The sequence below is a fragment of the Apostichopus japonicus genome, chromosome 3 (genome assembly GCF_037975245.1).
Source record: "Apostichopus japonicus isolate 1M-3 chromosome 3, ASM3797524v1, whole genome shotgun sequence".
NCBI classification, from domain to species: domain Eukaryota; kingdom Metazoa; phylum Echinodermata; class Holothuroidea; order Aspidochirotida; family Stichopodidae; genus Apostichopus; species Apostichopus japonicus.
Genome location: NC_092563.1, coordinates 5,085,092 through 5,111,380, shown reverse-complemented (window position 1 = coordinate 5,111,380; position 26,289 = coordinate 5,085,092). Strand labels below are relative to the sequence as shown.

Here is a 26,289-nt window from a genome sequence, read left to right as displayed (position 1 = left end):
TAATTGTTCATTAAACAAAACAAAAAAAGGAAAAATTACCTCATTAATTGTTTTCGTTTCAATCTTAATCTGAGTAATACGACACTTGTCGCATTAAAAGGAGCAACTATACAGAAGACCGTCTAAAGTAAAATACAGATTTGAACGATGTCCCTCATTTTTATATTTTATTTCCAAGTTCCTTAGATAAAACACACACTTCAATTATTCTATCAGTTACTTTTGTCGTTCACTCTTCCTTTGGGATTTTACACGTAACACCAATAATCGTCATCATAAGTGCTTACTCATTATATCCAATAGCTGCATTCTCACAAATTTTGAGGACTTGAATTTAATCCTCCACCTGACTTTCGTTGATAGATTAAACAATATCCATGATAATTATACAGGCTTAATTTATCGATTTATAATTACTGTACATCATGTTATAAACAAAATCACTCGAAACCACTTTATACCAAATATTTGTATAATTTCTACACCGAATTTCCACACTGAACTGCTTTAAGAGACGAGAAAGTGATACGAGAATAGACCTGCTTTATACCGTTAAATTCATGTCATAGAGTATGTTGGCGTATAGGTTCTATGATAAACTGATACAGTTTATATATAGGCTATGTATTATGTCAATAGTAACTTAGCTGCCTGTGAAACCTTGCCGTTTGTACGCTAACACGTCTGTATACACATCCCCATGATACCAAACGTAACACTGATTGATTTTGGTTTTAAACTTACACCAAACATTCATTCACTCTCCAATTTCTTATCGATTTTGTCTCGTTTCTTGATTTTTTACATTTTTTATACTAGTAAGGTATATATAATCGTTAAATTTAATCTGGTGTTGTCACGTGATTTCCAATCAAGAAGGAGATGCTGTCCAGCTATAGATTTATATATATGTAACTCAAACCATTTATCTATTAACAGTCTCATCCGTGTATATACACTTTGTACGTTAAAGTGTGTGTATAGATAAGATTTATGCAGCGCTCTTCGTATTGGTTGCTACGGAGAACAAGTGAGTCTGGAATAATGAGTTTTAAGTTCATGCGTGCGCTCTAAATCGTTGTCATGACAACCGTTTAATTTCTTTCAAGTGATGAGTCGTACGTAAGACCAAGTGCATAGGAAGACAGACCAAGCACAGTCACGATAGAGAGTATGAGAAATCTGCAATCGAAAATATTTTAGAAAATCTTGGCAAGATGCAGAAAGAAAAGAAGTAAAACAAATATGGATATTAACAGCTGAAAATTTTTCGAAGCTGTTTTTTTGTTGTCTTGTTTCTTTTTTTGGAGTCTCTTACCAGAATTTGTGCGATCCAAGGCCCCAACAGGCAAAGTTAATTTATTCTGTAAGTACATTCATGGGATTTACTTGTTTATTATTTTGACCAAGGACGCCATTTTGGGGTATAGGTTTACACACAAACATTCCGTAAACTATTTAGCATGTCTATGTGGTTTGATATGTACCAATCTGAGTGTGAGGAGGCCTGAATTTAAGACCTGAAATTACGTAAAATATTTCAGTGTTCATTATAGCGTATAGATTTGCAAGCGGGTTTGCGGAAGTAAGTTCTAATTGCTCGCATAGGACAACAATACTAGTTTATATTTATGATAACATGTTTGTATACCCAGCTCTGTGCTACATGCAAATGACGTATTTTCTTAATTATTCATGTAAAGTGAATGAATTATTCATTCAGATTATGCAGATATGTTACTTTAAAGTAAATGGTTCTACGAGAAATATTTAGGCCTAAAGCATAAATGTTTCAACGAATTTGAGGATAACTAAAGAAAGAAAAGTTACTTTCCGCATTCCTCATTCCTTGACAAAAAGGACATCTTAAACTGCTCGATATATACTCTTTTATCTCAAAAATGAAATAAGAAATGAACCATATGATTGCAGTAAATCTTTCTTTTAACGAAAATACAGGCAATCATCATGATAAGAATTCCACCTCCCTGAATAGCTTAAAACAGATTCCACCTCAAACCTTATATACCAAGTATACGGTGAAATGCATATGTATCTACTCTACCTTGAATGTGTTGTTGGCATAAAATCTACAATTCTAGTACAGGTCTTTACATTTATATTAAAAATCATATCAACTGTTATAACCTATACTAAACATAGTTTGATAGGTTCGTAGCGAATCTGTTATAGTATGTGCTATATCACTATTTAGGCTTACACTGAAAGTGGTGAATATTCATAAAAAAAAATAATATATGCGGTGATGCCAGCCTTTCAGACGTTTATCTCTGACTTCTAAATGGCTAGGGTGGAGTTTGAAATCCTTCAAATTGAGAGAAACAGTCAGATTCTAATATTTTAAATAATAATAATAATAATAGCTTAATTGTTTTAAAGAGGGCTAACTTATGTTATGACAATAACTTACCAACATCACTTTTACCCTAGATCTGTTGTCTTAAAGAATTTTGAAAACTGTGTTAATTTATATTGAGAATGAATAAATCAACAAGGCATTATCATTCCAAAAGTGTTAATTTGAGGCAAAACATTCAGTGTTACGAAATTGTTACGGTTACAAAAAAAGGCTTCTAGGCGTTTGTCTCTAACTTTTAAGCGGCTGCGGTGGAGTATAAAATCCTTAAAATTGAGAGAAACATTACCAACATCAATTCACGTAACTGCGAGTAGGGCTATGTCTTATATTGTCCACCATTTTGCATTTTATATATTTATTTTCTGAAAGGGGGAGAGAGTTCTGAAGGATATCGATTTCATATGCCTGTTCATGTAAGGTGTTACGTACGTCGCAGATACGATCACAGTTTTGTGATATTTTTTGAGGGGAGGGGGAGGGGAAGGGGGAGGTTGCTGTTATTGTTTTTGTTTTTTATGATGATGTTCTGTTTTAATCCGCTGTTTATTTCTTCTGTAATTCTTGGTTGTCTGTGTTTTTATCTTAATTTGATTTTCTAATTACACAAAGAATGTTTAGAGTTTAAACCTATATCTATGGATCAGCGGATTATTCGTTTTTAGTGCCATTGATGGCAACAGCTTTCTTTCCAAAATTGGTGCACGCGTTGTTGACATTTTGTAATCCCCATTCTTGTATGTATAGGCTATATTTACACTGTTTTTCATGATTTCAGAGGATAGCCTAACATGATGGAACTGAATGCTCTGACACCATCTAAGAACAATGGGCGAGGGGCGGGACCTCCAGCCACGATACCCCTCACACCGACCATTCGCCTTTCAGAACCGCCCACTCCACATCATGTGGATTATAATGAACCAGCAACCATCTCAGAAGGCATTAATAATCCAGCTTTTGTCGGAGATCAAGAACCTTTGTTTTCGAAATCTTTTGTACCGAGAGGTAAGTCAAAAGTTTATTTGTCAAACAATTCAAATAGTAGTTTCCAATTATAGAATTCCGAAGACATCATTTTCATAATGTTTATTGGACACAAGAATAAACATTTTTGTTAATGGTTTGCTAAAAAAAACAAAAATGAAATGAAATCACTTGTGACATCATAATTTTCAACTATTTGAACATTTTGTTTCCTGCACCCGGGCACCCTTCTCCGTCTGCCTCCACCCCTTTCCCATCTTCCATCCATCTCCCCTTCCCCTCTATTTCTCCGTTTCCCTCTCCTCTCCTCTCTCTCCCCACCCCATCCGTCTCACTTCAACAACTTTCAGTTTTGATGTCTTTTGACTCATGGAAATTAAATTTAACAGGATAATTATTTCACTTGTCCGATGTCGAACCCCTTAAAGAGATATCTCAAAACAACTACAACAATATAAAACTTGAGAGCAATACAAAAATGAACAAAAAGACAAGTATGAAGTTCCAAATACAGCCGTTGGTGGCTGGCGGGGGGGGGGGGGTTGTGGGGGAGGGGTTGTACTTTTATCTTTAGTTGGCTCATTCCTAATAATTTGAATCCATTTTGGATGGATTTTTCTGTCGCTACAGATAAAGGGATCATCTCAACAGATGAGTTTGTAGAAGATAACGCCAGCGTCTTCTCTGCGTCTCTGGAACAGTCAAACAGTTTGAATCTCAGTACCGAATCGTCGACAGGTGGACCTCAACACCTCAATGGCATCAACAGAACAAGGTACAACAAATTTGATTTAGCAAGAAACGTCTTTTCTTATTTAGGCTATAGTTGACAATCTTATATGAGCCCTTCTAGATAAAAAAAAAAGTACGGTAAAATATGTTATATTGTTTTGATAGAAAAATCAGTACTTATGTCAGTAAACAGCGAGTATACTCGAATTATTGAAATTTGATTTAAAGCGATTTATAAATAATAAAGAAACACGAGTTACTACATATACATATATGTTAATGATATGCAGCAGGCGCGGCGGAACGGAAAAATTATTGGGGGGCTAATGTGTGGAGACTATCTAAGCGGAGCGCCACCATCGGTTGGCGCGGAGCGTACAAGAAAATTTTGGGTTTTTTCAAACCCCCAGATGGCCGGAAACGGCACTTCCCGAGTGTTTTATGCTGCGAATACCTAGCCCTAAAATATGGGTCTCAAGCCTGCAATTTCTCAGATTGCACGTAAAAGTCTGTAAAAACATTGTAATTTGTATATTCGATGGTGTTTTAAGAGAGTAGCTATTACTCGTACACAGAAAACGAAATTTACTCCAAGTGCGAGTAAAGTTACATCACCAGTTCTACTAGGCAAATGCGAGTAAATTTACGACCACTATGAGTATTCTTAAATGGTGCTGGTAGTAAAGTTACTATATAAGCCTCGTAAAGTTACATCTCGAAAACTACCAGGAAGTTTGTTTAAATTTACTATTCGAACCATAAACATACTCAACCCATGAGTAAAATTACTATTCACTAAACCATTTATTTAATCTTAAGAAATGAAAGCTGAGAAAACATATTGTAGTTTTGTCAATGTTTTATTGAAACAAATACGTATCAAATCAAACGCGTCAGAACATACCAAAAGAAGGCACACTAAACACATGTTCTCTCATAAAACAGTAAAAGTATTCTAAGACTTGTTAAAACGATATCTTCCTTGAAAATACGTAAAAAGCGGATGACTTTGATCAATCTTTTCCGTTCATGAAAAACACATATTTTTCTTTGCAAGATATGCTTTGGCTAATTAACTTTATGTATATATGCTATGACTTATAAAATGACCAGATATAATGACGAGAACGATAAACACCATTGATTTCAAATCAATTAAACATCAACGATTATTTGTTTTTGTAGTACAAAAAACTCTGCTTTAGGATGTAATCAACACCAAACATCTTTAAACTTTTTAGATTTCTCCCGCCCATGCATGTGTACATCTCAACGGGTTGAAATATTTTACATATAAATACATTGTTATGATACAAAATTCTAATATGAAACTTAAGTGATTTACTTTTAATATCATCATGGAAAGGTTGACATAAACTTGAAATGATGATCATTCATTGGAAAGGGTTAACAATTATAAATCAAAGTGCATCAAACATGGATTTGCAAGTGCAGACCAGAACTTTTTCAGCCCATGCAGCAATTATTTATGAAGAATAAATAATTTATAAGAAAGAAAATGGAAGAGAACAGTCAAAACCTTTGTTTTTTCAAAAGTTTCTTTGCATTGGTAATAAAATGAAGAAAAACATACACCTAAACTTTGAGAAACAGAATAACAATACTTTTTACACTTTTTTGCTTTCAATTAGTTTTCCATTGTATGGAACTCTTAGTCTATTAAAGTTCTGAACATCAGAGCTATATGAAGGTCCTTTGAATCAGTAATTACATAGTTTGTGTTTTTTCTGTTCTGGACTAATATCATTGTTTCAGCCAGCAGTAATGGATTACTGTATATAACATATCTTCGATACTCAATATCAAAGTTAGTGCAAATCAGGGTGTTTTGCACTTTGGAGGTACATGAAAGTACCTTTTGAATAAGTGATTGTGCACCTCGTGTTGTTGTATTCTTCGCTCCAAGCATGGTTTCTGCCAGCAACAAGGAATTTTTACATTCCTTTGGATATTCCATATCAAAGGCAGGGTATGTGCAAATTAGACAACAAAGAGCATCTAACATCGATTTGCATGTTTGCTTCCTCAGACATAGCCAGTGTTTCATCCAAATGACAATTATTATGCACCCTTTTCAGATGTTTCTTAAATGAATCAATTTTAACATAAGTCTTTTCACAATTTTTTATTCCGCATCTAAGTGAAAAATGTTGCTCATGAGAGTGAATGAGGTGTAAATGTTCTAAGAGTTTGTTGAGCCTTCCTGTCCAAAAGACCAAACATTTTGGGCATTGGTAATTTAAATTCCACCTATTTTCTGCCATGCTTACTTTGCGTATGTTTGACTCCTTTTCAGGACTGTCGTTCTGCAGTGTTTATGAAAATCTGAAATGAAAAAGAACCATTTCATTTCAAAACATCATTATACAGTAAAGTGCGTACGAAATATGTTTTCCAGTTATTTAAAGATAATACTGTCGATAGCAGTATAACTGTATTACTGACTGATTAAATGTAACTTGGTGTAATCCAGTAACACCTTTCTATGTAGGCCTAAAACATTTATAAAATCACATTTAGGCATAAGCATCAATGGGCTTATATTTGACTAATGGCTATCGACAACCATTAAATTCAAAATCATGATTCAAGGCAGTTTTCTTTACTGATGGCTACAATGACCTGTTGAACAGAGCATGCTTTCAAGTGGACTATGGTGAAAGTCTATGATACAGTAGAAGTATAGGATCAAAATCATCGATAAAACAGGACAAAAGAAGAATTTTGTAGCCCAAAATTAGGACAAAAGTAAGACTTTTGAAAGTACTCAATATTCATCAACGTTTGCAGCACTTTATGAATATTTTAGGCAATGAAATTGTCCGTTGATTTTCACATTAATATTATAATTTTTTTCAGTCTTTGAGAAGAATAAAGTAGTCTGAATTAAATACAAAAAAAGGAGAAACTATTAACTGCTGTAAATTAGGCCTATATGCATTTTAAAACTCTGAGACATCGATCAGCATCTGTTTATAACATCAAGGACATGACAGAGCTTTGACTTCAATCAATAATTTATTATTCTTCCCTCCTTATCATCAGAATATGACAATTTATCATTTGATGTACGTTTCTCACTAAATTTCATCCAGCCTAGTTCATTATGATCAACTACTTCATACTGGTACACTTATGAATTTTAGTGAAGGATTTTGTAGCAATGGTGATTCAACTAAGCGGCCTGTGTATTGACTTCTGTGGTCTATTGTTACTGCAAGAATAATGAAGGCTTTTAGTTTAAGGGGTTTGTATAAACAATGGCAGACCTATATAATTTGAATGAAATTAGGCATAAAGGCTAGGCCTAATTTTATTCAAATACCTAGGTATATAGTGCCTGACTTTCACATTTTTAAATAGTATATTTCTACCTTTGCTGACCCAATGATAAGCTACTTCTGCTTCTCACCCGACCTTTACTACATTAAGAGTCATGTACCCTATAATAAGGTAGCCTAGATGATGTTCCAACTTCCATGTAGCATGGTAATTTGGTTGTTCATGTTCTTATATAGGCCCTAGGCCCCCATTATTATTTTTTTTTTAACAGTACATCTCAAGTTATAACAAGTATGATCTCTTTCACAATATTACCCTATAGGGCCTACTGTTAATACCCCCCCCCCCCCGGCCCCACTCTGCTTTGGCAGGGCTAGGGCCTGCACAAACACAATGAAATTGCTACTCGTTAGGACTAAGTAAGGCTGGACTACACAGAACCACATATCATTGCCGTCATAAACTTTCGGCTAAGTGGAACAATAGTAGTAGTAGCATATGCGGGTCATTTCTTAGTTGAACAACTGCCACACTGCTGTTCACAAAGTCAACGTCAACTCAGATGGCATATGCCTAGCCTATTATCAATTCTTTTAGCCTAGTCTATGCCTACTTACACGTAAATGTAGGCCTAGCCTAAAAAGACTACGGGACAACGCTGCCCAAGTATGCTATCCTAACGTTACAACTTACAAGTAACCTTGCAGGTAACTGTCACTGTACGTATCAGTTTAGTAGCTGAATGAGTTGATATAATAATGAAAAGTTAGGTATAGTCCACGACCAGTGCTGTTGGATCATCTTTTCAATAAAATACTTACTCTTAGATGCTTAACGAAACACCCACACCAAAAGAAGTGAGGACGGATTGAGTAACGTGTAACTTCGTGAGAGCCGGGTATAAGGTAGTATGCGTGAAAGTGACGTATTCATCGTACGAAGTAGTAGTCGTTGAAAACGGCGTGTGAGATTATTCTAATACTAGTAAAGTTAAACACGAACGTGTACTTCAACTCTCGTTGTTGTAAGACATCTCTGAAGCGATTGAGTAAATTTACCATGGTCAAGGGTAAAATTAGATGTGCGAATAGTTTTATCATTTGAAGCTAGTATTAATACCACTAAAGCTCTAATTCTACGTTTCTTGCGTAGACGAATGAGTAAATTAAAGCATGATGGTACAAATACTCACACAAACCTAAGCAAGCTCGTTCAAACACACAATATGTGAACGAATAATAGTTTTGACACTCATTTGTTAAGTAAATTTACTCTCAATGAGTACTTTTTGTTTTCTGTGTAGTGTACTCGCAAAGACGTTTTTGAGTGTAGTAAGGGCAGTGGCGGAGCTAGGAGTATTGGTCGGGGGGCAAGAATGGTCTGTAGGGGCGCTTTCGACACTATCTAAGCGGAGCGCCACCACAGGTTGGCGCGGAGCGTACAGAAAATTTTTGAGTAAAGATAATCCCTAGATTGCAGGAAATGACCCTTTCCGGGCCTTGCTAATTTGCAGATAAACGGAGAATAAATAGGTGTCGTCGCCATTTTGTCGGAAAATTACACCAACAGAATATGACAAATGTCAATAGGTATATGAGAGCGCAATAAAATAGTCAATAATCGCGAATAAGTAAAAAGTAGTGAAAGGCTGAAAATGGCGCCAGCAGTCCATTTGAGTCCGTCAGGGGGGGGGGGGCATCCGCCCCCTGACTGTATATATGGACGCTCCGCCACTAAGTAAGGGGATGTTGGAGAACTGGCTGAAATGAGGCAAGTCATTGGCCTAAGACGAAGTTGTTTTACGCTTACCGGTACTCACACTCACTGCTTCCACTTTTCACGGGGCGAGACGGGACGGGCCGAGGGTCCCCCAGCAATTACTAAAATTATTACACCTATAAAGAATACGTATGCATCGGACAGATCGACAACTACGCATTGAAAAATGGGCAGATGCACGTTTCGGAGCCTTGGTAAATATTGAGGGGGGGGGGGGCTTATCATGCATTTGCCCCCTCAACTTTTTCATTGGGGGCTGAGCCCCCAAGCCCCCCCCCCCCCGGTTCCGCCGCCACTGATATGCAGTGTCATTGTTGTCAAGTTTCACTTCAAAACCTGAAGAGAGAGAGAAACCAACAGAAAATTAGAAACATTTTATACTTGCTTTTGCATGCGAACATACTAATGTGCAAAAAATGTCCTGTCATGGTGACGAATGTTCTATAAAATCTCATCGCATCCAATAGCATCATTATTATTTTGTTAATTTAGCTACTATTTGATTAAAACAATATACTTAGCTATACAGTTTCTCAGTTCGATCCTTTGTAATCTTTTGAAATAATTGGTCAAGTTCGGTAAAATCATAGCAAAAACTAGTATTAAACTGATAAACAAGATGTCACTACAACTAACATCTCTAAAATATCTGATTCTTTTAATTAATTATTAATTGATATATTTATTTATTTGTATCTTTTGTACAGACATAACACCATGTCATTATCAGACATGCTGATGCCACCAAACTTCAAGAAATCGCAGAAACGTCACAGTCTTCCGACCAATGGCGTTTCAGTGGCGGGATCCAACGGGCAGACGATCTCGAATGAGAATGGATCGACTTCCTTCCTCGGCAGCAGTTGCGCCAGCATCATGTCGCAAGTCTCATCACCAATGAAAGGTCTTTCATCCCCATGGGCAAAATGGTTTCAACGAAAGTCATCGGACGGCAGTGTAATTAGTAGTGTTAGTGATGGAAGCTTATATAGTAACAGGTAAATATTTGAAAAGAAGATACAGAATATTTCACATTAGTTTATCAAGCTTTGGGGTTTCATGCCACGGCAAAAGCGGATATCAACCCCCCCCCCCCCGAGAAAATGGTTTCAACTAAAGTAACCAGACGACAGTGTAATTAGTAGTGTTAGTGATGGAAAATTATTTATTAGCAGGTATATATTGAAAAGAAAATTTCACATTATTTATCAAGCTTTGAGGTTTCACTTGTCATGGCAAAAGGGGATATTGAGCCGTCTCTATCATGAAAAACACTTAGATAAGTCTGTTTTACAAGTAAAGACGATCGCCACTTCCATAAGTTTAAACTTAAGTCCGTGTGTCATATTTTAGGTTAATTTCTTACAGTAGACGCCTTGTAGACGCCATCAAAAGTTGAAAGGTCCTTAAACTTATATACTAACAGACACCCGCAAACTATAGGTATGGACCTCAGCTAGGTTCAACTCTGTTGACCTTCAAGTGACAATTGAACCTCACTAATATATAAGGATCTTGTACTAACCAAAGGAAATATATATATATATATATATATATATATATATATATATATATATATATATATATATATATATATATATATATTTATATGTGGACCATCATGTGCACAAACTGTCTTAGGCTAAAGAGTTAGTTTCCTTAACTTCAGATGATATTGGAATTCTCGCGAGGGGCACATTGACCGCGAGTGAATCAGGCATCCATGACCAAACGGTTTTGAAAATATCGACCTCTCTACTCATACGTCGTAATGTCGTCGTTATTCATCATAATATATTTTTTCCCATCCACTTCGCTAGCTGTGAACCAGCAGATGATTCTAGCGCTCGGTCTAAAAGATTACAAGATTTGGTCAAATCCGTCGCCAGGAAGGTAAAAAAGAATAAAAAGAACAAAGTCGGGCCGGCCATGGCAAGCTCACCAAATCTGCTAGCACCGCCAGAACCGCCAGGTAACTATATCTTGACGTCATGTATAGACCTATAATCATATCTGAATCGAAGTTTACCCCACACAAACAATATGATATTTAAAAAACATATTTCTATCATTGAAACAACTGTGTGAGGATCATCTGATAATTACTGATAGAATTTCTTTTTTTGCCGAACATTAGAAGAAAAGAATGAAAGAAAAAAGCTCCTCTTTTAACAAATTCCTTGAAGAATTTGCAATGTCTACTTATGTTACCATGGAAACTTGTGAAGCCTGACAAAGATGGTTAAAAAAATATGTAAAGTTGTTTATTTCACAACAAAAAGAACAGCAACAACAAATTTAAGAATATCAGAAACAAAGACAAAAAGAGTACGGAAAAGTATACTTGTTTAAGTTATTTTCAAATTGAAATTGTGACATTTTCCTATTGCCTCAGGAAAATGTCAAACTTTAATGTTCGCTCTGAAGTTTTGGAAATATTTTATAATGCTACAATTTGTCGGGTCTGGCGTTATTGTCTTATATGCTAGGGTGGAAATGTAGTTAATTCGGAAAGAGATCGTATCGATGGAATTAGAAAGAAAGCGGAGGAGGTGATCGGTACTTCCCAGCCTACGGTAGACGAAGTTTATCAATGCTTACTCCAGAGTAAACTCGACACTGTGTGGGGGGACAGTGCCCACCCACTCCATGACCATCTCCATGACAGTTGCATGAGTAGTGGCAGTGGGAGACTGAGACTCCCATGCTTGAAAACCAACAGACACCGCAATTCATTCATCCCATGTGCAATTCAACTTTTCAACAGCAATCTTCAACGTTAATTTCTTACCCCTCTTACCATATTATCTGTACAGTCATATTTTTTATTTTTTTTTTCTATCATTTGAGAATTTTTATAGTACGTGCGAGTACACGAATTTCCATATTGGATCAATAAAGTTTTACTTACTTACTTAAATATGACCAACTGTTTTTCACCAGTAAACAAGAATTGCTTTCTTCTTTTGCTTTTGTCTATGAACCAATAGGCAGGCCGGTTCCCAAGGGCAAAACAGCTGGTAACATTAGGAAGAGGTTGGATTCGTTTGCTCCTAGCAGTATACTAGACCAACATGAAACAGCTCGTCTGCGTGGATTATCTATGAAGAAATGGGGATGGAAATCATTTAAAATTCGTGCCATTGATCCAACAGGTAAAGACGGATGTTATTCCATGATTTTTGTCAATGTTGAATGTTGTTTTAAATGTGCAGTTTGTGTTAGGTTTTTCTGCAATCTTGTGATAACACGCATATCCATGATTCATCTGTTAAAGGGAGCACCTTTTATATACCTGGACTCGATGTCACTTTCTTCCACCAAAACTACACGTCACATCAGAACAAGGGAACTAGACGTGAGATTTATGTAGGAATCAACACAACAGAATTAAATTTGTTAGAAATGAAAAATGAATAGATTAAACGGATTAATAATTAACTAATTGGATCAACCAATTTATATAATCCGCATAAATTCATAAACTAAAGATAGAATGATGGTTAGGAAGGTTATAGGTTGTTAATTCCTATTTTGTCGAAGTGACACAAACTCACAACCCAAAGAGGAATTCGGCTTTAAAGCCTTCCCAATAAGTTGCCAAATAACGTCGATGCTATTATAACCTCACCAGCTAAATTAAAATAGTTCCCTACGGTATAGGATTATCTGTCAACGTTACAATGACAATGAAACGAGTTGGGTATGAAACATAATGAAGGATTAACAAACTAAGAAGGTCTTATCGGCAGTGTGGATATTTCAGAGACTACATATCATGTCTTCACCCTATACCAACCATTCCGCAGTTAATATCTTATTGCAAATATCGCAAAAGCGGTATTATATTTATATAATATCTAAATATATATCTATATATATATATATATATATATATATATATATATATATATAAATATATATATACATATATATATATATATATATGTATATATATATATATATATATATATATACTTTTATATATATATATATATATATATACATATAAACATATATATATATATATATATATATATATATATATATATATATATATATATATATATATATATATATATATATTCTTATATTTATAATCTTCTCCATCTTTTTTTCTCTCCCTTTTTTAACCCTGCATCGTCTCAGGTAACTTCTGGCTCGCGTGGATGGGTCTCGTTTCGCTAGCCTTCATTTACAATGCTGTGGTGATATTTCTTCGTGGAATATTTTCATACGTCCAAGGAGGTAACGACACTGCCTCTATCATTGAGGGGTCGACCAATGTCCAACCCGCTTGGTTGTTCTTCGACTACACCTGTGATTTCATCTATATTATGGATATCTATCTCGGATCACATCTAGGCTACTTCGCCGCTGGACAAGTTGTAGTAAGTTTTGATACTTACTTTTCATATTTTGACGTCATCTGGTATCATAAATAGGGCAATATCATCCGGCAATAGTAATCCATTGTATCCATATCTAGGGGAATCGCTTCTAATCTTTTAAATCACGCCATCAGGAGTCTATATCCCACAATGTATACCATAAGATTACGTCATCTGGCATTATAGTCTGGTATTACAGTCTGGTATCACCATCTGGTAATATCATCTGATGTCGACATCTGGTGTCGCCGTCTGGTGTAACCATATGACGATATCATATGGTGATAAACCATTAATTAAGATTGCGTCATCTGCTATCACCATCTGATATCAGCATCTGGTGTCACCATATGGTGTCACCTTCCTTGCAATATCATCTGATCAAATACCATGATCATTACGTCATCTAATAACACCGTCTGGTGTTATACTTTCTGGTGTCACCATTTGGCAATATCATCTGGCAATATACCATTAATTACAATTACGTCATCTGCTATCACCAACTTGTGTCACCATCTGGTGTCACCACCATGGTAATATCATCTGGTCATAGACCATTACGATTATGTCATCTGGTGTCATCATCTGGTTATCACCAACTGGTGTCACCATCTGGCAATATCGTCCGATCGTACTCTGTGAGGATTACGCCATTTGGGTATCACAATCAAGAAGTATATTCTAGTTTTCTGTTTTCTCCTCAGTATTGTTTTCTGGCTCATTGCAAATCTGTCTCTTACTGTTAAAATAATCCCTTCAATATTTAACTTATTTCTCCTTTTTTTTTTGCAGAGAGATTTGAGCTTGACGCGTAAGAATTACTTCACGAGTAAACGCTTTAAGGTAATGAGTGACGTCAAACAAAATTACCAATATTATTGGTAAATCTTTCATGAAAATTAGGATGAATTTTTTTTTTTAAATCTTCAAATCAAAAATCAAAATCAAAGATGTTTCAAAAAATTTGCCTGGTCGGTTTTGACTCTCTTCACGAATTTCTCGTGCATATGAAGCACACTGTAAGTTTACGTTTCACACATTAATTGAAAATCATCTCTTATTCACCCTTTACCTGCTTTGCTTGATTAGCATAATTTGATCAAAATCTTCTATTTCTGATCTCGAATTTGATCATTTTTCTTTATCTTCTTTTCTCCACAGTATGATCTCTTCTCCTTGCTGCCTCTTGATCTGTTTTACTTTTTGATCAACGGTGTCCAACCTCTCCTGAGATTTCCTAGACTATTAAAATTCCACGTTTATGTGGAATTCTCGTCAAAGTTTGAGAATAAAATCAGAATGGCTTTCATCTTTAGGTAAGATAAAACTGCAGTCAAATAGGTATTGCTAAAATGTATTGCTAACATGATTATATTGTTATAGTTTCTATTGTTAATAATGTGGTATTGTTTTACACTTTATGATTTTACTTTTTTCTTCATATTTTAGTTTTGTATGCCTCGCCGAAGGATATTTATAGTTTTATACTGCTAATTACTGCTAATTAAGGAAAATGTCTCCTTGTGGACAATGTCAATGTCTTCACAGTCGTCCATGTATAATTCATTGGTTGGTTTCCATCCACCTTTCACTTGAATCAAAACAACTTTTAACATTGTCTTTCTTTCTTTCAGGACTGTTACCCGTTGTTTATTACAACATTTGTTTTTTCTTCAGTCGACAGTTATTTTACCAGACTTAATGAAAAATTAATGTTACCTTTAGATTTTACCAATAAAACACACACACAGGCGCGTAGCCAAGGGGGTGGCGAAGGAGGCGACCGCCCCCCCCCCCCAGGCTGAGCATATTTTTATTTTCTGTTTTTATGATATCGCTGGTAATTTCAAGCTTAGATGCAACTTACAAGGCACGGGAGTGCCATTTCCAGAGATCTGAGAGGCATTTTCAGCCAAAATATTCTTGTACGCGTAGCGCCAACTTTTGGTGGCGCTACGCTTAGATAGTTTTCAATGCAGAATATACGGCTCTGATAGTTTGCCTACAGGTTCGCCCCTCCCTTGGCAAATTCCTGGCTACGCGCCTGCACACACACACACACTGTCTACTATCGTATCATGCATTGTAGTTTACATCTCTAAATCGATTCTTTGTCAGCAACACAACATTAATGTTATCTTTCTGTTTGCAGGACGGTCCGAATGGTTGGTTACTTGCTGTACATGATACACTTAAATACTTGTTGTTATTTTGCAATGTCGAGACTGTCCGGTGTTAATTCAACCGCATGGGTATATGACGGTATAGGAGACCCGTGAGTTAAATCTCTTTATTTATATATATATATATATATATATATATATATATATATATATATATATATATATATATATATATATATATGTATATATATATATATATATATATTATTATGTATATATATATATATATATATATAAATATATATATATATATATTGTTTTCAAATAGTTATATAATGGAATATATTTTATCATACACTACAGACGAAAAACACTTGACCCTTGTCAAGGGTGGCCAAGGTCATGTAGCAGCTATTTGCGATTTGTCGACAATTTTTTCCCCAACCATGTCTGTATGATTCTCTCAGCAAGAAATTCACTTTACGCATCTTGAAAAACATAACAAAACAAGCAGCCAGTTGAGAAAATTTGCCAATGCTAAAACCAGTCTATTCTGTCCTCTCATGTCATGCTTTAAAGAACTCGTACTGACAGTATGAACAGTTCATTACCTATAATCTGATAGAAACGGGTTATTCATGCTGCTCATACTGTCATTGCGAGTGCTTTGAAGCATGGTATGAACCTACAGTATAGGGAAACGATGTCTCCAAAACTGGGTATGGATTTATTATAAACTACACAACTGTTGAATATATATATCCGTAGGATTTTTAGAGAAAAAGACACACACTACAACTAACATATTATATGTGAGGTGCACTAACCTACGGTGGTCTTGAATGGACAAACTTACTGTGTTGTCATAACAAGACACTTCCTCAACGATTAATCAGACTTTGTTCAAGAGATCATCATAGTTTTGTCAAGTTATGTGTAACACAGTAACTTGATAACTTCAACAAATATTCGTCAAGATATATAAGTTACTCAATTTCGGCACATCGATCAGAAAATGCCGTGGGAATGTCACACAGTAAATATATAACTCACATGATGACTTCCCAAAACCTCCGTACTATAACCTGTTTTGATTCTGCACTGACAGTACTCAACGTTATGAACGTTGGCAATTATGACGTCATGCATAATTTGTCGTTCCATAGCCAATCAATTTGCAGACAGAATCATATCCAACATGATTGTTCCTCTACTGATCTACTTGTTTGTCGGTCTATCATATTTTCAGTTATGTAAGGTGTCTTTATCGGGCCGCGAAGACCCTCATCACCATTGGCAACCTCCCTGCTCCTACTACTACTCCAGAGATCATTTTCATGACCATAGATTTCATGATCGGCATCTTTGTATTTGCTACAATCATTGGTCAGGTAAGGACCGCCGTGAGAGACAAAAATGATACTATTTCGAGGTTCAAAAGCATTAGATTGTGGGGTTTTTTTCTCACCAAATTGATAAATCTTATTATGAACTTTGAATTTTCCAAAGAAAAATTGTTTGTTAAGTGATGTAACAATGAAGATCACAATTGTCATTTTTCCTGACTTCATAGCCAAATGCAACGGGACTGCTCTACAGATCAAGTCTAAATATACATTGAGTTTGTCAGATTTAGAGCAGCAGGCACGCAAATAGGCAAAACGAGTAAATGGCGTCTCATAAAATGATGAATGGTTTTGCTAGAGAAATATAGAAGAAAAAATTGATGTGAATATAAGCCCGGACAAACTAGAAATATTAAATTTTCATATTGTTCATATCACAGATGAGAGATATAGTCGGATCAGCCAGTGCCACAAAGAATAATTTCCGAAAACGAATGGACAGCACCATAAGCATCCTCAAAAATAGAGGAATTCCAGATAACGTCCAAAAGAGGGTCAATCTGTGGTTTATGAATTCATTAGATAGAGGTGAATTGCTGGGTAAGTTGACTGTTGTAAAGAAGAAGAAATAGTACTGTGGGTGTGAGGAGACAAGTAAGGGACACTAATAATATCGTATGGAGCTTACTATCGGTTTGAATTAAGCCGGTATAGTAAGTTAACTTAGCAAGATTACTACCATGTAAAGGGTGTGAAGACTCGCGCACAAAGAAACGTCTCATGCCGGTAATCTGACCTAGTTTTGACTGAGGTGTAACAGAAGTGTTAGACACCACCATCGATCCCTGAAAATACACACACAGACTTGCTACCGTCGGTAATGGGACACTATAGTGTACAGTCAATACATACAGCTACGGTCAATACCCACAACACAGTGAACATAGCAGCGATGGAAATCTCAGGTCCAGATAAAAGATAACAAGGTATCACGTTTCATTACTGTCTGCATTTTGTAGCGATAAGAAAAAAAACTTCACTTGCAAGCAACGGAAAGTTAACTTTTCTTCACAGTGCGGCACGCGGTTTGGGGCGAGTCTTCAATGTCTTTAAAGAACTAGGCTATATACCCTAAAGTGTAACTGAAAGCGAATTGACCTTTCTTATTTTTTAGCGTAATTCTTAACATTTTTTTTTTTTGCAGATGAGCAGACTGTTCTCCAGGCGATGCCGATCAAGATGCAGACAGATATGGCAATACACGTACATATGGACACTCTCAGCAAAGTCAGCCTATTTCAGGTGCGTCTATTTTTAATAAAGTGATCTAACACGGGGAGAGGGCCGGGGGAATTCATGGTCCAAGTACAAGTGACATACACGATGTATTTGCGGTAGAAACTATACGACAGTCGAAAAATTCTTCAACCTTGTTTTTAAAAGTTGCATAGTCTAGCACCATTGTCTAAAGTAACCCTTTTTATTTTACACAAAAAAAAATCTCCAGTGGACCCCTCCTCAGGACGGCGTAGAATTTTAGCATCCAACCCCCCCCCCCCCTTCTCCCTTTAATACAAAAATGGTGCCTACGTCATTTAACAGAGATTTGCCTGTAGTCAATCGCAACTTGATTATCAAAGTGCAGCAGTTATTAATGTACGCTACGATATAAAATTTGTAAAATGCATGAAACTGAAACAAACTGGAGAAGAAATGCTATAATTATATGGGGGTATATTAGAAGGAAAATGCACTTCAGTTAAACAAAAGAACGAATTTCCTTGGAATCCTCCACAGAACAATAACATCTATGGATGTTCGCGATGTGGGTAAGATCCGTATAATCTGGTGCAACTCCAACTGCATACTATAGAATTGCATTTGCCTGCAAATACGCAGTACTGTAGTGCACGTGGAGTGCTTGCATTATGAGGAAGAACTTTTCGTTTACTCATGGTGTTTGTTTTTTCCGCGGACAACACACCAGGGAGTATAGTCATGTAGGTATACCTACAAAGCGAGGGCGCTTGTGAGTGCCGTGACAGGCTCAGAATAAGTTGGCTACGCAGCTAGCTTCTGAAACTGCAACTGTACAGACACTACATGAAACTTTAAGTTTCAACGTCCAGTCATGTAGGTATCGTTCACTTGGCAGCAATGTCAATATAGTAGCGCGCATGCGCACTACAATAACAACATGGATTTTTCGTTTAAGATGATGGCAGCCTTATACTCTTTATTGTTGCCCTATTGTTGTTTTACAGGATTGCGACAAGATGTTATTACGTGACCTAGTCCTGCAACTTCGACCTGTTCTCTTCCTCCCTGGCGATTACATTTGCAAAAAGGTACTCATTATTTCACATTAAAAACAATAAATGTTAACTGTATAGAGTGCCCCAGTATTTCGAATGTGTAAACAAAATTATTAATGGACGAAATTGAATAAAGTTATTGTTTGTTTGAAGTCGTAATTTTGAATTTGCTTTTACCGGAAATACTGTTTTATCATAAACATTATATACAACAGGATATTTATGTATATGAATGTACATTAATCTATTAAATATAAAATGTGTAAGATATACTGCTCAAACATATTGGAAAACTATGTAAAAGTGGAATCTCTATTACTAAAACGTTCCTAAAATTGACTTAAACTTTCACTTTATGTTTTGACCACTGTTCTTGTACAATAGCATTCCCTTTAATCTTGACGTCATTATAACAACAAAATATTTGTAGGACATTTTTTCACATCAATTGCAATGAGGGGGGGGGGGGGGGGGCATATGCACAGCTTTTGCGAAACCCTTCAAAAGTAAACCCTCTCGTGTATATTAGAATTGACTTCTTTCTTTAATAAAATGTACCCTTTCTTCATTTTGTTCTCAAACAGTGTCTTGTTTGCTTTGTTGAAAGAAAACATATGCTAACAAAAATTCCTTTTCTTATCAAATAATCAAATAGCCTACTGAATATTTTGGTACGAAATGAACAGGTGATCCATTTTGTCGGAAAGTTTTGAGGGACCTTTGTGGTTTGCCCCCTCAAATCAAAGTCACATGTCCCAGTGTCCTTCGAAATGTTGTCCATCCTGCTTTAATTTCGTACGCCAACTGCGCAATCAAGATTTTCTTTACGGGGAATGGGAGAGATCAGTGACAGGTATACAACATAATCATAATCAATTTCAACCCCCTCTCCCCCCCTCCCCCTCCCCCACAACATGATTTTTAAATCGTTTTGTATTGCCAGGGAGAAGTTGGAAAAGAGATGTACATCATTAAAAATGGAATGGTCCAAGTATTAGGTGGAGATGACGGCAAGAAGGTCCTAGCAACTCTACACGCTGGTAGTGTATTTGGTGAGATAAGGTTAGTGTTTTAAATCATTTCGTACTGTCAACGTATCTCCGTTAAAATATATGCCAATTTTGCTTTGACGGCGGTACAAGGTAAATGTTGCCGGAAAATCACAAATCTGTCGCTCATTCTCCCTTTCAGAATTGGCACAGTTGCATTCTTGTACCTCTCAGATAGGTAATTGACGTTCGAGGTTCCACGTAATGTGACTGTAGATAGTGTATATTAGCTAAGAGCTCGCTCGCTCGGAGGTAATACAATGTGAAAAGTAACCTGTTAACGTTACCTCCATAGTAGTGCCACAGTACCGTCCCCTCCCCCCCCCCCCCCATGTACACTGCGCTAGGAACTTACTTGTATATACACTGTTCTGCATAGTGAGCACTTGAGCACGTTATTTCAAATATTTCAACTTTACTCATCAGCCAATAACCCCGGCCTTTTGGCTAAGGTCATGTGAAGCAATAAGGCCCCCCTCCTAGGGAATCGTGATACACACTTGACGTTGATCACACAGTCACAGGCCCGATGCAAGGGGCCTGGGTGAGAGCGGATCATTCGGTTCGTTGTTCGGGTTTTTCTTGCCCAGGGTCCTTTCCTGCAGGGGTGACTTTTCTTAAAAGGTATCCAGCAGCACCCGTACAGGAAGATTTGCTAACTTTTGCCTGTGTATAGCAGTCACGAAATACTGGGCAAGCCAACTGGGACAAATACGCGTGAGTAATGAAAGTGCAATGAACAGCACCATCCCATATTATTATTGAAACCGGTTGTCATCAGTGCGGTTTCAATTAACCGAATGTTATCTGCATTCTCTTTTTCCTGCTATAGCTTATTGAGTCTCGGTGCGGGTAACCGACGAACTGCCGACGTGCATTCTCCCGGTTATTCGGATTTGTTTGTCTTGGATAAAAAGGTACTCCACGAGGTTATCGTTAGCTATCCAGATGCACAAGAGGTCTTGAAGAAGAAAGCAAAGTAAGTATTTATAAATTTTAAAACAAACAAAATATTGTAATAAAATTATGTTGGATGTTTATGATTGCTGTTTATCAATAAGTTTCTAGTAATTTATTTTCTCTTCTATTTTTTTATACCTATTTTTCATAATTAACAAGTAGTAATTCAACTGTATATTATGATTATTTTTATGTCTAGCATCTTAGACCGTTTTGGGTAGGATGCGTAGAGAAAATATATTTCAAAAAATAATCAAAAAAAAAATTAACAGAGAAATGAAGCCCATTTCGGGATTTTTTTACGTACCACTATCGTCTTACTTTCAGAGTTGGCCTATATATAATAGAATGTTTTACATTGAAAGAAAAATTTATATATATTTTTTTATAATTCTCGTTTTTTTTTCCTTTTATTTCAGGGAAATTTTAAAGCAAAATGAGAGTAGCGACAGTCTAAAGAAAAAGCGAAGAGGTAAATCTCTAATCGCTGAATCAATCCTGAACAAGAATCCCAGCAACTCTCCATCTAAATTCTTTAAAGCTGTCCTAGAGATAGCGAGATCCAAACACATCTCTGCCACCATCTTGAGAGGATCATTCGACAGTAAAACGGATGACGAAGAAGCGACATTTTTCCACTACTCCTCTAGCGATATATCAGATGATGAATTTTTGCCCAGAGAGAAGAGATCTTTTAGGAAGCGTAAGGAACGACATGGTGAGTTTGATATAGACGGGCATGATGTGGATGTTAACAAGGAAGGAGGTTTTCAACAACAAAACAGAACAACGGGTTCGATAGGGTTTGGCAAAAGTCCCTGGTGCGATTCCACCCCCCCCCCCCCTCTATCCAGCCTGAACAGATAATGATTCACAAAGTTTTAAACAAACAGGTATCAGGTTCTAGACAGAGGAGAGGGTAGATGGGGGTGGGGGTGTAGAGGGTTACGATATGAGTGTGTTATAGCTGGAATGCAGAGAGGACGGCAAAGGTTATTTTCGAAACCACATACAAGTACAATGAATACGAAATGAAACAGCATGTGTACCTGTTCGACCCTTAACATGTTTTTTATTGGTGGGAGGGGGTGGGGGAATTAACAGGGGTGAATAATATGTTGAGGAAAGCAACGGTTGATGTCTCGGGGGAGGGGATGGGTCTCGTGGCGGGGTCGGGGGTGTTGTGTTGTCTGTGTCGTGCCGTAGCCCTACGTAAGAGCCGAAATACAAGTACAATGTTTTCCTATAGACCTTTGATATCTGTTTGTTATGGGAGCTGATTTAAGGAGCTGTGTGCTACACTAATCAGTACAGTGTAAGTCTTTTACTGAATTAAGAATATGTATAGTGTTATTATAGCCTTACAAACTAACGAAAGTTGATAGAAAATATCCTAGACCGATTACATAGCTGTTTTCCGTGATCTGTTTTAAATCTTAATACAATTTGTGTGGCTGGACCGATTATATGGCTGTTTTCCGTGGTCTGCTATATATCTAGATACATTTTGTGTGGCTGAACCGATTATATAGCTGTTTCCCGTGGGCTGCTATATATGTACATACATTTTTTATGGCTTAACCGATTATTCAGCTGTTTTACATTTTGTGTGGCTGGACCGATTATACAGCTGTTTCACATTTTGTGTGGCTGGACCGATTATATATAGCTGTTTTCCGTGATCTGTTTTATATTTAAATACAATTTGTGTGGCTGGACCGATTACATAGCTGTTTTACATTTTTTGTGGCTGGACCGATTATATAGCTGTTTTCCATGATCTGTTATATATCTAAATATATTTTGTGTGCATGGCTAAAGACATTTTAATTTTCCTTTTCTGGTATTATATTATCTTTACTCTGACGGTTTATATTATGTGTCTTTCCCCCTCTAGGGAACACGATGTCCCCATCGGACATGAATGGCGGCTCTGGGTCTGAATCCAGACGATCGGATTTCGAGAATCAGGAGCCCGCAATCATCATTCATCGGTCGCGTGATCCTTCTGAAGACAGAGAGGGGTCGTTTTCAGATTCTTTTGAAAAACGACTGACGCAAGGAGCCGGTATCGACAGAGGCGACAGACTAGTGACTACACCGGTGATGCACGTATACGACGCCGGTGACGACACAGCCAGCGACGGTAACGAACGGGACGACAAAGAAGTTATGCGTGTATTTCCGCATAGCAAACGTGCAGTCGAAAACGCTGATGGGACACAAAAGCGGAAATTTGGTGTCGCTAATTTGGAGCTGAGACGAGGAAAGAGTGAATCAAAGCATAAAAGAGATGGTGATGTTGACGGGGACGGGGACGGCGAGGGGGTAGGTGAAGGTGAAGAGGACCCTGGAGATTTTCATTTCAACAAAGAAATGTTACGGCAGAATCCAAGCATCTCCTATGAACAGCTGGAAACTGGTGATAATGAAAGAAGTGATGTGAAGGAGGGCCACTTCTTGCCGAGTCTACCAAAGGGTACATCTATCTTAACCGCTGCTAATGAGAGGACTATCTCGTTTGAAGAATACAAAGCCGCACACACCGTCTATGATATTGAAGATTTAGACGTTGCATGTGAGGATAGCAGAGACGAAACGAGAACAACTTCTCAAGAGAGCTTAATCAAATCTGAAGCCAAAGGAAAGGGCAAAACATCATCACCGAAGAAAAAGTATCTGAAAGGAAAGTCGGGTAAAGGAAAGAAAGGAAAATAGGTGAAACTTAGCCTTAGTATGCGTGTATGTATGTATGTATGTATGTATGTATGTATGTATGTATGTATGTATGTATGTATGTATGTATGTATGTATGTATGTATGTATATATGTATGTATATATTATGTATGAGGATTTACACTTGAAAAGTAAGATTTTAAGGATTGTGGAAATGGTCTTTGAACAGCATTTTAGCCAAGCCAATTTGCCATTGTCATATCTGGTTATCATTTTAAAGGTTATGAGGCGTGGCCTTTATGAGAGTCCGTACACTGAGCGAAGGAGACACTACGTGAATTTGTTTGACTCAATGATTGATTCGACATAAGGCTGCCGGGAAGCACTTTAGATCAAATCTGGTAGAGATCATTTTTATGCTGATATCAAGTGTAAATCTATAGATAAGAAAATGTAGACAAAGCACATGATACAAATTAAGCACATAAAAACAATTGTGAAAGAAAATTCAAAATTTCACCCTTTTAAGTTAGCTCAGGAGACTGTAAATAAATTAAAACAGATAGGAAAGATTAAAAGTCGATCTTTTTCACGATTATCACCTTGAGTTTATTTAATATTAAAAATATATATATATATATCGGTTGCCTTAGAAATGAGAATAATATTAGCTGGAGAAAATATGTATAGTCCAGTTTATGGGCAACAAGTATCAAAATTTAAGTTTACTTCAAAAAACATTTTCCAGTGCACTGACATATGAAAATATGAAACGATTTGGTTAATTGATTGTAGACGTCCACATTAATGGCCACAAAACTTAATTATTTTAGAATGCAATTTATTCGGATATTCAATATTTGGTGATTTTTACTCTTATCTATATAACTTACAACAATCATCTGATAATGCCATGTTAATTGGTTGTATGTGTTTACGGCTCGAGGCACCACATGCCCTGAATTGGACAGGTTTTAACTTTTTTTGTTATTTAATTATGTCTATAGATACAGCAAAGCTACAATGAACTAGAACCTCGCCACTCCCCACCCCCCCCCTCACCCCATCCCTCCGCAAACAGCAGTATACGCATCACATTGATGAGATTTAATTTGATTGTTACGAAAGCCCTAAATGTCATTCGATAGAGAAAAATATTTTGATTAATTCGTTTGAACGGATTATTTACTACGTTCGAATGTACATTTAAGTCGTTCGGACGAATAATTCATGGCTTTTATTGTTTTGTATTATGGCGCCAATGGGCTTTCGTAGATTGCCAAGTGGTGCTGTATATATATAAAATTGACGATCTGTTCGTGACAAGAAACACGACTTGTTAATATGCAGAAATAAATTTTGATAGGTTACGCTTGCAACTAATGCGATGCAACAAGCCTATACCGTTCACTTAATTTTTTTCATAAAATTGATTCACTCAATTAAAAGCTTTTTCACTTGACCTTCGTCACCCCGAAATCACTAGTGATGTTTCACCGGGAGAAAACAGTCACGATTATGATATGGTTACGGTATATCAATGTATACAGGTATCACACCAGAATTATACAGTAGTGCAAGTCCGCATGAGAGGTTAACATTGTCGCCCTAAATTTAAGTGACGTACTATATTGATTGATTTTTTTTTGGCATTTTCTGCGACATCAACATTCTTTTTGATGATTGGATGTTAAAGAGGATGAAATAAACTATTGATGGTACAAAAATCGGGAGGTTTGAAGGTGATTTAAGGTATTTTAGAAAGTCTTGGGTGAAACAAGAAGATTCCACAGCGACAGCCGGCAGATGGGAAGGGGAGCACTATGATAAACTTTGAGCTCTTCTAGCTCAAAATCTAAACAGTCATGTATTGGCAAAAGTTGAATGTTTTATGATAGCTCAGGCCATCAGCTATCATATGGTGGTTAGGATATGTCAGTTGAAAACGTTTATCTATGCTCTATCTGTCTTGGAAAGTGATAAGTTTAGTGTGTAAGCCAATGGGAGCAATTAATTGTTGTGTGATACTAAAAGGGACCAGGACTGAGAGTGGTTCAAGTTGTTTTCGTCCTCAAGCTTTATTTGGGATGACTTTTTTTACACCCCTCAATTTCATAATGGTTTAACCCTTGAAACCTCAATAAACAAATAAAATAAAAAACATTGATATATGCCTGTAAACATTTATAAGTCACTGTTTCAAAGCTATAAATGTACTTTTGTAAAATGGAAAATAAAATAAGAAAT

General features: G+C 36.5%; 1 protein-coding gene across 1 annotated transcript; it reads left to right on the top strand.

The window, feature by feature from the left end:
- The first annotated feature begins 466 nt into the window (after positions 1-466).
- LOC139961142 (uncharacterized) lies at positions 467-26,289 on the top strand. Its single transcript, XM_071960064.1, has 18 exons — positions 467-1,366; positions 3,156-3,385; positions 3,995-4,139; positions 9,886-10,176; positions 10,999-11,150; positions 12,169-12,333; positions 13,328-13,569; positions 14,365-14,415; positions 14,734-14,888; positions 15,725-15,847; positions 16,945-17,086; positions 17,482-17,641; positions 18,246-18,343; positions 19,306-19,389; positions 20,300-20,418; positions 21,238-21,384; positions 21,785-22,083; positions 23,263-26,289. The coding sequence occupies exons 2-18, from the start codon at positions 3,169-3,171 to the stop codon at positions 24,081-24,083; spliced, it is 3,411 nt and encodes a 1,136-aa protein (XP_071816165.1). The 5' UTR covers positions 467-1,366; positions 3,156-3,168; the 3' UTR covers positions 24,084-26,289.

Excerpts from the sequence above, each read along its gene's own strand:
- LOC139961142 (XM_071960064.1), top strand. The coding sequence starts at position 3,169 with ATGATGGAACTGAATGCTCTGACACCATCTAAGAACAATGGGCGAGGG. Across the intron at positions 17,642-18,245 it reads AGATAGAGGTGAATTGCTGG|ATGAGCAGACTGTTCTCCAG; the intron begins GTAAGTTGACTG and ends TTTTTTTTGCAG. Across the intron at positions 20,419-21,237 it reads AGTGTATTTGGTGAGATAAG|CTTATTGAGTCTCGGTGCGG; the intron begins GTTAGTGTTTTA and ends TTCCTGCTATAG.